This window comes from Phascolarctos cinereus, unplaced genomic scaffold (assembly GCF_003287225.1).
Source record: "Phascolarctos cinereus isolate Bilbo 61053 unplaced genomic scaffold, phaCin_HiC Scaffold_1;HRSCAF=81, whole genome shotgun sequence".
Lineage (NCBI taxonomy): Eukaryota > Metazoa > Chordata > Mammalia > Diprotodontia > Phascolarctidae > Phascolarctos > Phascolarctos cinereus.
In genome coordinates this window covers 44,514,360-44,528,447 of record NW_027555514.1, presented here as the reverse complement: position 1 = coordinate 44,528,447, position 14,088 = coordinate 44,514,360, and the positions used below count along the sequence as shown (strand labels likewise).

Here is a 14,088-nt window from a genome sequence, read left to right as displayed (position 1 = left end):
GCGACATATTGGATAAAGCTGGACTAATGAAATTGATGAATTGTTGATCCCCATTGTCTTTAGTTTGCTCTGTGTGTGTGTGTATGTGTGTGTGTGTGCGCCACGCGCATAGTAGGTGTAACTAGTTAGTAACACAGACCAGCAGGTTGAAACAAATAAAGATATGCCATTCATAAAGCTTACAAATTAACTTTGCCCTAGGGTTGGAGTCTAATGACCTAAAAATGATCTTTTATGAATTTTGGGTTCTGAACTGTTTTAAAAATAGAATGCCAGTGTTATAAAATCTGACTCAATAGTTGGGATTGGTGTTTCTTTTTCAGTTCTCGCCCTACTCCTAGAACCAGCACTGCAGTGGGGGGCCATTCTGATGTTGTGACCCATCAACCAGCCCTGCAGACTCCTTCAACTGAGGTGAGCTTTAAAGAAGGGAAAGAGGGGCAGCTAGGTGGCGCAGTGCATAGAGCACTGGCCCTGGATTCAGGAGGACCTGAGTTCAAATTCGGTCTCAGACACAGAACACTTACTAGCTGTGTGACCCTGGGCAAGTCACTTAACCCCATTGCCTAGCCCCCCAAAAAAAATAAATAAAAAAAATAAAGAAGGGAAAGAAACTGTTTTTGCTCCACAGAGACACAAAATGTAGGCAAAGGAATAAGATTTGAGAACTGTTTGTATTAGTTTCCAATGGTTAGATTCTTTCTTGGTACAGATTGTGAAATGAAGTAGTAATCCTTGTTCTTTTGGCAAATATACTGTTACTTCATAAATGTCCAAATGTGAAAGCCTAATGAGTTAATTCAAATATCCACAGAAAAAAAATGGACTAGTGTGTTTTTCAAAGTAATAGGTTAACTGTATCTTTATTTCATAATTATAGCTATAATTGTTTTGAGTATCAATTATGGAAAGTTATTAATTTTTTTATATTAAAAGTCTAGTAACTCATGAAATGGATTTTAAAAAATAACAATATAAAAATGGAGTTAATAAGATCTACTTTACTTAAATCAACTCGGTATCATTGAAATAAAAGTTGTCATATCTAATCGCACTAGTATGCATAACAATAGAAGATTGTTCTTGTATTCAGAAGTTGAATCCATTTTGCCATATGCTAATAGGAGATTTACAACCTTTGCTTCTTCAGGGAGGAATCAGTGAGGAGACGTACAAGATCACTTATACAGTGAAGACAGTGTATAACCAAGCAATAACAGAGCAGGTTCTCAAAGACAAGGTCCTTTATTTTAAGTCAGGAAATAATAAAAAAACAAACTCCAGGTCACTGGAGTATATTTAAACATTTAGGTGTGCTGTGATCATAGAATATTAGCACTTGAAGAAACCTTGGAGGTCATTTAGTCTTCCCTCATTTGAAGAAGAGTGAGCTGAAACCAGAGAGGAGAAGTGACTTGGGATTTGCCACAGATAGTGGCGAAGTTGGAGCCAGAAACCAGGTGTCTCTCCTAGGACTAGTTCTGGTAGCTTTCTTTTGGGGTTGTTGTAGGATCAGAAGCTTCCCTTCCTCATGGTGTTTGGATTAGCATTTTGGCTAATTTTGAAAGTGCTAACCTCATTTGTGACTTAAAGTTAGCAGAGAAAGAGCTGACTGAGAAAAGTCTAGCTGGGTGAGCTATATTAGTGTTCTCACAGTGGAAAATCCAGCTTTCTGTATAGGCCTTTGAAGTGGAATTAGGGATGGGTCCACTTCCATCAGAGCTCTGGTCTTTATCTTCTTAGCATTATGTGATACCAAAGAAGGAAGTCATTGCTTCACAGTGTTTGCAGAATGTGGAAAAATTATTTAGTTTGTTATAAACTTGCATTAATATAATATTGCTTGAAGTGACATTCTTATGCACATCTTTTTATTTTTTTATTTTAATTTTAATTTGTCAAATTAGAGGGAACTCCCAAAGCAATGAGATCACAGATTCACTTGACCATTTGAATGATTTGTCAAAGAAAAGGTAGTTGAGTATTGGTTCTTTTTTCCAGGTGAGAAATCTATATTTATCTCAGCAGGACATAGAATCCAGAATGAAGGAGCTCATCTATACTGATGATGACCTTATTGTGACCCCAATAATTGATAATCCAAAGGTATGAAAAAATGTAAAAATCTCTGTGGGAGTTCTGAAACCTACAGTACATTTTTGGGCAAAATATGTTTTAACCTAGGGATGAACAGCTTTTTTGGTGGCATTTCTCTTGCACTTTTCTTCCATTTCCTTGGTTTTTGCTTCTAACCGTTTCTCTTCTTCCCCGCCTGATTTGTTTCCTATTCTGTCTTCTAGTGTCTTGTCTAATCTTCATTTCAAAAACTCTACTTTGTGATATTTTTTACCCCTTAGAATTTTGCTGGTGACTTTTCCTTCCTCTGTCTTTTATAACTTTATCATTTCCTTCTTTCAAGTCTGCATATCACAGTCTCATTGCTCAGAATTCTCTTTTTCTGACTCAGATCTAGTCATTTCCTGTTCATCTTTCACTTCATCATCCCTCAGTCAATTAATAGGCATTTGTTGAACACCTACTGTCTGCCACATGTGCTGTCTTTGTTCCTTTCTGGGTGAAGCTCCTACAGGCTCTGCTTTCTCTTTGTTGCCTTTTTTTGTTTACCTTCCATCTTTTTTTCTCTTCTTCACCTGCACTTCATTTCCTGTCATTTCTTTTCTTTTTCCTGTCTCTCTACACCTTATTTTTTCAAGATTTTTATTTTGAAGTTCCGTTTCCAATTCCATTAACTCTTTCACTTACCTCTCTTCACCCGCCTGGAAAACCTCTCCTGCTTCCCTCCTCCTGGTCTAGTGGAAGGAGTGAAAGAAAGTATTGGTATCAGGAGATGTGGGTTCAGGTTCTGTCTCACATACACTTATGAGCCATGTGACCAGGAGCGAGTCATTTAACCTCTCAAAGACTCAGTTTCCTCATCTGTAAGTGGGTATTATTGTTGCTGCTGCTGCTGCTGCTGTTGTAGTTGTGTCTTGTTCCTCATAGGACAGTTGTGAGGAAAAGAACTTTGAAGCCCTTACTCCATGTTGGATTATTATTCTTGTCCATCAAGAATCTTTGCGTGTTCCCTTCACGCTTCTGAGAAACTCCTATAACAATGACTTTTGAATCATTGTTGGTACGATTATTTTGCAAATTCATCATGTGTAGCCTTATGAGATTACACAGTTGTTTAATTTGTTAAATTTTTATTTACCAACCATAATTCTTTTGTGTTTTGTATAACATTTTAAAAGAGAATAAAAAAAGAAACATTGAGGACATCATGAATCTCTCGTTGCCTTGTCCTGTCATTAGACTGGAAGAGGCAGGTTTTCCCAAGCCATATTCTGCAGTAGAAAGCATGTTTATCATAACACAGTTGACTGAAATATGTAGAGGGTACAAGATCTCAATGTTCTTATTGTTTAAAAAAAAAAGCATTTGGTTAGGTAGAGCAGATGCTGCCGTAACTGTCTTTTTCCTTCAAATCATTTCCCATGTATATTTGAAAATTATAGAAGATTCCTTGAAGCTGTAACACTAGAGATAACCTTGTTTGATGTGGCAGAAAATCAGAACCTCTCTGGGCCCCAAATTCTGCATCTGAAAAATGAGGGGGTTGGATTTTGGGCCTCTGAGGTCCCTTCTGCCTCTAAATAAATGAGCCTGTGGTCTGTGAGCCCAGTTTCAACCGTAGGCATAGATTTTAACCTGCTTGACAGCATCAGCTAGTTCTTATGTCTTCCAAATTGCCTAGAATGTTATATTGCACATAGGTCTTTAATGAAAAGTTACTGAATCAGTCAATTAATCAGCAAGCATTTGTTAATCACATGCCATGTATGAGCCTAGCCTTGGGCACTGGATATACAGAGACAAAAACGGAAGCGTTCCTACCCTTAATGAGCTTACGTTTTATCAAATTTGTCACTTAGTGATTTCAATCAGTATTTAAAGTATTTGTTTTTATTTGTAATGAATGTTTTACATTTTTACCTATTTGATAGCATGATGTTAAGCACACATAAAATTTTGAATGAAACTTTTTTTTTAAACACAGATAATGAAACAACCACCCATTAGATTTGATGTGAAAATGCTACATTTACCAGCATATACAGGTATGTTCCTGGGATAGCTATCAAACAATAAATATGTTTTAATGTGGCAGCATTTTCTATTTGAACAACTATCCTTCCACTTTTGCTAATGATGATCATATGCATCTAAACTCTGATTGCTTGATCATCTTTCTACATTATGTATTACTGGGGAAAAACAGCACATACATAGAAAATTAAATTCCCTTTTGGAGCCAGCCTAATCATCATACCAACTAACTGGCTTAGACCATTTCCCATCTCATGCAAGAAGGTAATAACAAAATGGAGCAGAGAATTGCTCCTGTTGTGGAATCAGGCGAAGGTCAATCCTCCTAGGGAATGAATTGACATAGTGTTTTGTATGCTGCTGCTTTCAGAGCTACTTCTGGGGGTCTGCAAGTTTTTGGTGCTTTCAAAGTATTATTCTGTGAGAGGTGTGGTTACTGCTCTCCAAGCCTGCGCTCTGGTCTTTACCCAAGAATGAGGGAATGGGCAGACTGCCTGTTGTATTTGTACTCAATTTTTTATTTTAATAATTTAAAAAATTTGATAACTTTTTAAAAAAATTATCAAGAATTTATCTTTTCCTCCTCTCATTCTTGCCAATGGGAAAAAAGGAAAACAAAACAATAAGTATTTATAGTCAAATAAAACAGATCCCCATATTGGCTATGTATAGCCATGCATCTTATTCTGCCTATATAATCCATCACTTCTCTATCAGGAGGTAGATAGCATTCTTCATCATCCTGTACCCATATAATAATGCTACTGGGCTTCTAATCTCTTTTTGCTGCTCCTGATGACTTTCCAAGCACAGTTCACTTCCTTCTGTTTTTTGTTTGTTTGTTTTTTTTTGGTTGGGCAATGGGGGTTAAGTGACTTGCCCAGGGTCACACAGCTAGTAAGTGTTATGTGTCTGAGGCCAGATTTGAATTCAGGTCTTCCTGAAATCAGGGCCGGTGCTGTATCCACTGTGCCACCTAGCTGCCCCCCACTTTCCTTCGTAGAAACAGCAGGTCAGCATTAAGTACCTACTGTGTACCAGATGTGTATGGGTTGTTCAAGGAGGACTAGCACCTCTGGTGTGAGGGCTTGCCAAGACCTTTTCAGGGCCGCTCATCCACCTTTGGTGTCCACCTGATTCACCCAACTGGTACCTGTGGGCTCCAAGAAGCTGTTGCATACACAGTGGCCACACACCCTGGTAAACTGTCTCAGAAGACAGGCTAAACCAGGCTAAAGGACAGGCCAGAAACCCTTCAGTGAATTAGGGGTATGTCTACCCCGAGCATGTAAAGACTTCTCTTGGTAGAATGGGTGGATAAGAACAGTTTATTCTGACAGCCATGAAGGAGCGCTTAGAGCTTAGTCAGACATGGAAGATGCCCAAGTCATCCACTGCACCCCAGGCCACTGGACTTCGATGACTCTGGAATAGAGAGGGAGGCTGACGATTTTGTGCAACAGCCTCACTTAAATCCAGTTCACACACGAGTCAAGATGTCGTCCTGTGACGTCATTAGTCTCTTTGAAAATGTAGGACAAGCAACGCGGCAACAACATGTGCCAGGCGGGAGGAGCATGTGCAGTTTAGATGTGTCATGGATGATGATGATGCACTCTTTAATTATTCTGTCATTTTCTTTCAGTGAGAGTTTCTGAATGGAAGGGAAAAAATAACAGAAAAAATTTTGGAATTGCTCTTGAATGAATGAGATGTGTTTTGTTCTTAGCTATTTCCTAGGTCATTATTTCAAGTTTGGTTGTGTTGCCAATGAATGTTTACTCTTTTATACTGTAAACTGTTCTGCCATGAATGTGATTTTTTTTTTACTTAGTATTCAAAATTGTTTTAGGTTTTAGGATAATAATAATTATTATGTAATTATAATCACATAACCATTACTACTTATGTGACCCTGGGCGAATCACTTAACCTCTGTCTGCCTCAGTTTCCTGGGTATATGAGCTTGAACTCAAGTCTCCTCAACTCCAGGTCCAGTGCTTTATCTACTGCACCACCTAGGATAATGTCCTTTAGACATCTACCCTTCTCTTTTATGTGTAGTTCTAATGAAGTGAATGGGAGATCCATAGGTAAAAGCATGATGAGACATTTAAGGAGAATTAAAATAATAGTATGAATAACTCACATTTATATCAATTCCTTTAAAGTTTGTAAAGAGCTTTATTTATAATCTCTTACTGGATCTTCTCAACAACCTCTTATCTTCATTTTACAGATTTGGGAAACTGAGGCTGAGAGAGGTTAAGTGAGCTTGCCCAGGGTCTCACAGTTATTACGTTGGAATACTCCATACTTTTAGGTTTGGGCTGTGACCATGTGAGGCTCAGGCTACTTTTGCTTTTATAGTAGTTACTGATTTATCAGGTCCTCATCTGTTTGCCACTGAATATTTCCAGTTAATCTTTGCTTACTAATATGCAGCTAAATCTGTTGAGCTTTTACTCTAAATGTTTCTAAAAAGCGAAGAATGTGAAACACAAAGTCAGTCACTTTCCTTCACTTTTATGAAATCACTTTTCTTTATGAAAGGTTGTATGCTTGTAAAACAGCTGTTTGCCTTGGGTTGTTTTTTTTTTTTTGCCCAGCCGAGAAGTTATTATTTTTAAAGGAACAAGACTGGCATGAGTTTTTACAACAAGTCTGTTGCCAGCTGGACACCACCGAGAAGAGCACAGCAGCCTCACGGGCCAAACTCAATCTGCTTTACTACCTGTGCACCATCTCCAACCACAAGGAGGTAGCCACGAAGCTGATGCACTCACAGCTGGTAAGGGGTTGGGGCAGGGGAGAGACCCAGCCACGCGGCCACCCAGCCCAAGCCCTCTGTCCATCTCTTAGGGGCCAACGCAATAAGAGTCCACCTTAGAAACTAAAGGGAAGGTAGTGCAGAACTTTGATTGGATTCTGTTGAAATGTGGAAATCTGTCACTGATGAAAAACCATCAGTCAGAGAGTGAAGCAAGCATCAAAGTTTATTCGCTATGTGCATATGTGTACGTATGCATAGATGCATCTATACAATATTCCATATATAACACTCCTATCATCACCAGTTTCAGTGCATAAAGAATCAAAGCCCCTTTTCAGCTCTTTCCTGTAAGTTACCATCAGGATTCTTTGTTCATTTATTCTCATTTGCTTTTTTTCCATGTGATTGTATTTAATACAGATTGCCTTCTTCTAGTTGTGCTTTTTAAGGTATTTTCAGATTGATCTATTCCCCATATCTCTTTTATCTGAATCGCATTATTGTATCACATTTTTTTGATTTTTCAAAACCATTCCCCTATTATCAGATACTTAGGTTGCTTCCGGTTTTGTTTTTTTGTTTTTTGCAATAACACATAACACTGCTCTCAAGAACTTTGAATAGCTAGGCTTTTTTTGTTTTGTTTTTGTTTTGTATTTTTGTTTTTCACTTTGGATAACACTCTCAGGATGTAAAGGATATAATTTGTCCAGATTGTTGGACAAAATGATTCAACAAATTTGCAATTCTATCAGCAATGAGTGAGTGCATCTGTTTTTCCACAACCCAGATGATAACTGAGTTTCATTGCTTTTAATCATTTTGCCAGTGTGATAGGTTTAAGCTAGTACCTCAAAATTGTTTTTCCCCCCTTTAATTAATTAATTAATTTGGAAATATTGTATTTTTTCCAGTTACACATAAAAATGGTTTTGATATTCTATTTTTAAAAATATTGAGTTCCAAATTCTCTTTTTTCCTTTCTTGCCTTCCTCTTTGAGAAGGTAAGCAATTTGCTATAGGTTATACATGTGTAGTCATGCAAAATGTATTTCCATATCAGTCATATTACAAAGGAAAACAGACAAAAAAAACCCTAAGAAAAACAAAGAAAGTAAAAAATATATGCTTCCATCTGCGTTGAAATTCCATCAGTTCTTTCTCTGGAGGTAGATAGCATCTTTTATCATAGGTGGTATGATCTAAGGAACAGTGTGGTCAGTACTGTCCTGGCCTGTGCTCCAGTCTATGAGTGACCACAAACGCTTTTCCCACCCTGTGACTATAACCAGGGTCCCTGCTCCTGCAGGTCCTCCTCCATGCCCTGGGTCTGTGTGGGCAGTGTAACAGAATCTTATACCCTGTGCTAGCCAAAGGTCCCCTGTAATCTCCTTCTGACTAGTGGTTTGATCCCCTTATGGTCTGTGGACTGAGAGCTCTGGAAGCTGCCTCTGTACATTTAGTCACCCCCAAAGCCTGCTGCTGGCTTGCTGGGTGCTGCCTGTGCCAGATGGTATGCCCGTCTCACCCCCGTCACACAGACCTCCTAAGTGGTCTTGGGCTGAAAATTGTTTCATCCTGTTTATTTGTTGGTTGCGCTGCCCCGGGAATTGTTTCGAGGTGTTATTTTAAAGTTGTTTGGATGGAAATTGGGGAGAGGTCAGGTGAGTACCTGCCTTTACTCCTCCATCTTGGCTCTGTTCCCCTCGAAGTTATTTTAATTTGCATTTTAATTAAAGGCTCTGGTTGTTAGTGACGTTGGGCATTTTTTCAAGTGATTATTAAAATTTATGTTTGCTCTTAAAAACTATCTTCATGTCTGTTAGACATTTTTGCATTGTAGACTAGGAGTTATAACTGGGACTTTTCAGTAGTTCCTTATATATTTTGGATGTCAACTTTTAGTTATATTTCCTACAAATATTTTTCATTTAATTATATTTTTTCTAATATGACAATTTTTTATTCTAATGTAGTCTAGTATTTTGTTAGAAATAATTACTTCCACTTGTTAAATTGAAAAAAAAAAGAATAAATTAAATAAAAATAAGTGAACAAAGAATCCTTTCCACCATTGAGATAAATACTTCATCCTATTTTTCTTCTGTCTTTTCAATAGTTCTTTTTAATATTTAAGTTTTTCATTCAGCTGAAATTTTCTGCAGTCAATGTATAACATGAAGGTCCATTCCTTTTTCCACTAAATTATCGACTACCTTTGCCAAAGTAAAATTCAGTACTGATCCTTTCCTTAGTTGTTATTTTTTTAAAGGTTTGTCACACATTAATCTTTTGAAAGATTTGGCCTGACGTTGAGTGTATCTGTTCTGTTCCATTGATCAACTTCTCTTTTTTGTTTAATTCCAGAGAGCTTTGATATTAACCTCTTTGTAGTTTGGGGTGCCAAACTCCCTTCATCAGTCAGCTTTTCTTTTTAATGTGATCCTTAATTCCTGCCCATTGTTTTTCCAGACAAGGTTGTTTTGATTTGTATTTAGTTCTATATATGGTATTTTGATGGTTATTATATTAAATGTGTAAATTTCTTGGGAAGTTTTGTCTTTTTTCTAATATTAATGCAACCTATCCATCAACACCAAAAGTCCTTGTGGTCATGTAGGCCTTCTTCCATCTTGGTCATCATAGTTTTGTAGTTCTCATATAATTCCTGTATATTCCTTGTTAGGTTAATTCCCAAATTATTTTATGACTTTTGTTGTTGTGAGAGAAGCTTCTTTTTTTCAAAAAATCTTTGTTAATATTAAGCAATAATGTAAAAGATTTTATGGGCTAATCTTTTATCCTGAAACTTTGCTGAATTCAGTTATTTTCTCTGTTAATTTTTGGTTTCTATTTTTTACCTCAACTATCAAGTGTTCTTGCAGGTAGAGTTTTGTTTTCTAAAGCCCTACATAGTTTGGGTGTGATAATTCTTAGTTTGTGTCCTGTCATACTTGTGGCATTATGGGTCAGCCAAAGCTTCTTCTGGTTGTTCTGAGAGGTCCTCGTGGGAATTGCATCAGATCAGTTTGGGTACTGGGCTAAAAGAACGTCTGTTTGTTCGCTCTCAGGATACTGTTGTTTCAGTTGTTTTTCTGGTGGGTAGAAAATTTTAATGTATAAGAAGGAACTGAAATTCTCTTATTCTTCATTTCTTTTTTTATATTTATCCCCATTATGTACTCACGTATCTTTAATTCCTCATTTTTTTAATGGAAAAGTTTATGTTTTAACTGGAAGTAGAGGTATCCTTGAGTGTCAGACTTGACCCCGTTCACCCGTGATCTTCATCTTGTCTTATGAAATGTGTCTTTTGACTTTTCATCCTAGTTGCCACTGTTAATCCAGCAGCTCCGAGCAGCTCCAAATTGGGATATGTAAGTCACATTTCCATTTTCTTAAGCATTATTTCTCACTGTATTATCATGTTTATTACTTTGTATTGACTGCACATTCACGGCACATTAAGCTCTGGAAGCGCCACGTTCTCTTTGATCTTTTAAAACATTTATAACAAACCTTTGTTGCTTACTATTATAATTTGTTACATTAGTATCAGCTGTGGGAGGTGTAGACGCTGCCACAAAATCGTCTTCAGTTTTAGGATTTGCACCCGCTCTTAGAAATATCTTTGTATTTTTAAGGAGAATGTTTAAAATTGCCCTTTCTCAATATGAAAATTTAATCCTGAGAGTAAATTAGCTTCTTTTGTAAAGGGTATGATTTCTCCCCATCCCCCTCTGGGAGCTGCCCTTTGTCCACTTACTTAGTCTTTCCGTACGCCTAACTAAGCATGTCTGTGTTCAAGGTGTTGCTCTAGGCTCTGGGGATAGGAAAGCAAAAACTGAGCCGGCCTTGCCCTCAGGGAGCTTACTTCTACTGGAAGGAAGCCCAGGTTGTTCTCAGATCATTAGGTACAATATGGAAAACAATACATATCCGAGTAATTTGGAGGCTGTGGAGGGATGTAACAGCTGGGGTGGGCCTGGCCTAGATTCCAGGGGGCAGAGGTCAGGATCATTCCAGGGCTCTGCAGAGGCCTGGACAGAGGCGACAGGATGTGAGAATTGGGAAAAAGCCAAGAGGCCAGTTTGGCTGGACCACAGAGGGAGCCAAGGGGTGGTGATGTGAAAGCTCTCAAGAGAGATAGAGCTTGTAGTTTATCCTAGACTTTTCCATTGCTTTTGGGACCTTCCTCTTCTTCCTCAACCCCTGCCCAGGCATAGATCTCTTCTCTCACCATTTAGTCTAATCTCATTGCTTTTCCTTTCTTTGTCATTGCTCCCTTCTTTGTAAGCACATCAGGAATTCTGCTGTTAGAGTCCAAGTGGTGGGGACTCAGTTTGTTATGACAGTTTTTGCAAATCTTTTCCATATTCCTTGTTTCCTTCCATTTTTCTCCTTAAAAGCTGTCTCAGATGAAATTTAACGTACGATGAATAAGCCTTCATGATGTTCCAGGCACTATGCTAACACTGAGAATACAAATACAAAAGAAAGAGTTGCTGCCCTCAAGAAGACTGCACTGTAATAAAGGAAGACAAGACATATCAGAGATTAGCAGCCGAGGAGGGATGTTTTCCACCGGGAGGTCACAGGGATCTTGAGTGGAGCCATTGGGCAGCTGATTGGCATGTCCTTTCCAGGAAGGGTAGTACTAATTTGGTTACCATTCCCAAAGCTAGAAGTGGGAAGGGGGTGGGGAGAGGAGGGACTTATAAGGGACACCTAGGGCACAGGAAGGAAAGTGACGGCAACATGAGGGTGGAGGTTGGGACCATGCTAGTCAGGAAGAACTCGTTAATCACTAGGGGGATAGAGCCCCAGCCCTGAAGCTGGAAGCTCTGTTTGAGGTGAGAGTGAGGTCATGAGAGTGGGCCCAACGCATGGTAGAGTGAACTGGGAGTAGTTATAAAATGTTACACTTGGGTTGAAAAATAGACTTTGAATAAGATGGAGGACACATACTTAGCAATTTATCTGAAAAAGATCTGGGGATTTTAGTGGACCATGAATTTAATAAGACTCAACACTACGTAATGGCAGACAAAAACTGTTGTGAGACACTGGGGCAGTTCACTGCCTCTCAGTCTCAATTTTCTCATTTGTTAAAAATGTAGTTAAATAATACTTTCCTTGTGAGCATGACTTGAGGCTTTTTTAGAATCATGAAAAACAGTATATGGGAAGGTGATTTGAAAGCTGTGCAGTGATACACGAGTGTAAAGTGCTATTATCATGATTTCTCACAACACGTGCTGGGCCCTGGTAAGTACTTGTTGAGGGGAGCACTTAATTTTGTCTGTATTTCTTACAGTGTTTACTATTCAAACCTAAAACCCTCAGTTAGGAAGCCGTTACATGGCTTTGAAAGTCATTTGCTGAGCATTTAATACTTTATGAATGTGTTCAGTTTGCTGAGTAAAAAACAATAAATAAAATGAAATAAATGAAATAATGTCTTATTAGACATTCTGCTTCCTGAGTCCCAGTCTTGTTTCACCAGCCGCCTTTTGGACCTCTAAGACCTCCCAGGCCCCTGAAACTCAGCTTGTCTAAAACAGTGTTTCTCATCTTTCCCTGCAAATCTACCCCTCTTCCCTAGCCCCCCCCCTTTCTGTTGAGGCCCCCCACCATCCTTCCACAGTATAGCCAAAATGACCAAAATTTTTTTTCTCTCTGTCTTTCACTCATGCTTGAAACTCACCCGTTCTCACCTCTGACGCTGAGTACTACCTTCTGCCTAAAGGCCTTATCCTCCCCACTCTCACCCCTACTGCACCAGTTCAGCTACTAGTGCTTTCCCTTTCACAAGTTAAACTTTTATTTATTTTATATATACCTATTCATTGGCATTCCGTGTCCCCCGATTGAGTGTAAGCTTCCTGTGAGGAGAAGCACTCATTTCTGTCTTTGTCTCTCTAGCGCCTAGTACATAGGAAGGAGACACTGAATAAATGCTTGCAGAGTTAAATTGGATTATACTGTTTTTATAGCATTCGTTTGCAAAGATAATAACTTAAAAAATGTAAGATTTTGGAACTAGTACATTTTCCCCCCCTTGATCTTATAACTTTTCTTTGGATTGGTTTTGAGGAGACATGATTGAGGCAAGTGGCCTAACAGTCAGCGTAGAAGGATAAGGATCTCTGGCCCCTTTATCACCTTGATTTCAGTTATTCATATTCTGGAGAGAACATTTATAACCGAGATTGGCAAAATGTTGCCCATTAGTGTTACACAGATGCTTTGTGGCTCTCTCAAATAGTGCAGTTGTATACAATTCATGATGAGTATTACTCACTGGTTGATATTCATACAGTACAACTAATAAATTCTTAGATATTTAAGCTTCTTTTCAGATTTTTTCCTTCAGAGGCCAACTAATCTTTGTCAATTCACAGACGAGCCAAGGTTGCCCGGGTCATTGGATTGCTGGCATCCCATACAACTGAACTGCAAGAAAATGTGCCTGTCACTGAGGTAATTTTTCTTTTCTTACTTTCATATTGTGAAAGGTTAATAAGCATATTGATTTATTAGCTAACTGAAATTTACAGTTTTTATTAACTTCTACTTAGATTTTCTTCAAGTTGTTGTGAAAAGTGGGTTTATAATGAAACACTAATAAGCCAATAATTTGACCCATACCAATCCGTGTTGGAGTTACCGCCATTGTTAAGATTAAGTTAGAGAAGAGTAACACGGCTTGTCTGCCGTGATAATGTTAATAATTATCCTCATGTCACTGCTATGGTACTTGCTGACAAAGAAATACGCTAGTGAGAACAAAGACACTTATTCCTAAGTGAAAATCCGAAGGGATTTTCATTTGAATTTTTACTGATTGCTCTACTTTAAGGAGGTAGCATTTTACCTCATAGTAAATGCTTGAAGTAGAACAATGACCCAAAATTTCTTTGTTAGCTAGGCTCATAATGGTAATACAAGGAGAGTTGTTACTTACTCAATTAATTGAATCATGTGTATTGAAAATATCATCTAATTGCAACCAGTTGTTTTGTGTACTGATACAGAGAAATATTTCTTAATTGATGAAATGACTAACCAGTCATTTCAGATGGTATAAATAAAACTGTCCCACTGTATTGTTTGTTTGACTATTTCTGGAGGTAATATATTCCTTTCATTCTGTTCTTAGTAGGTGACTTAGCTAGTACATGCTGATTAGTTGAACAAATGTA

At 38.1% G+C, this 14,088-nt stretch overlaps 1 protein-coding gene across 14 annotated transcripts in view; it reads left to right on the top strand.

Moving 5' to 3' along the window:
* Nucleotides 1-14,088, top strand: part of ULK4 (unc-51 like kinase 4) — a 651,508-nt gene that overhangs the window by 45,505 nt on the left and 591,915 nt on the right. For 13 of the 14 annotated variants that reach the window (XM_020987361.2, XM_078151694.1, XM_020987362.2 and 10 more), the window contains 6 exons: nt 324-414; nt 2,002-2,106; nt 4,061-4,121; nt 6,720-6,901; nt 10,214-10,260; nt 13,288-13,366. In XM_020987361.2, the coding sequence (XP_020843020.1) occupies nt 324-414; nt 2,002-2,106; nt 4,061-4,121; nt 6,720-6,901; nt 10,214-10,260; nt 13,288-13,366 (565 nt within the window). The remainder of the gene's footprint in view (nt 1-323; nt 415-2,001; nt 2,107-4,060; nt 4,122-6,719; nt 6,902-10,213; nt 10,261-13,287; nt 13,367-14,088) is intronic. The other variant, XM_078151680.1, reaches the window with a different exon arrangement.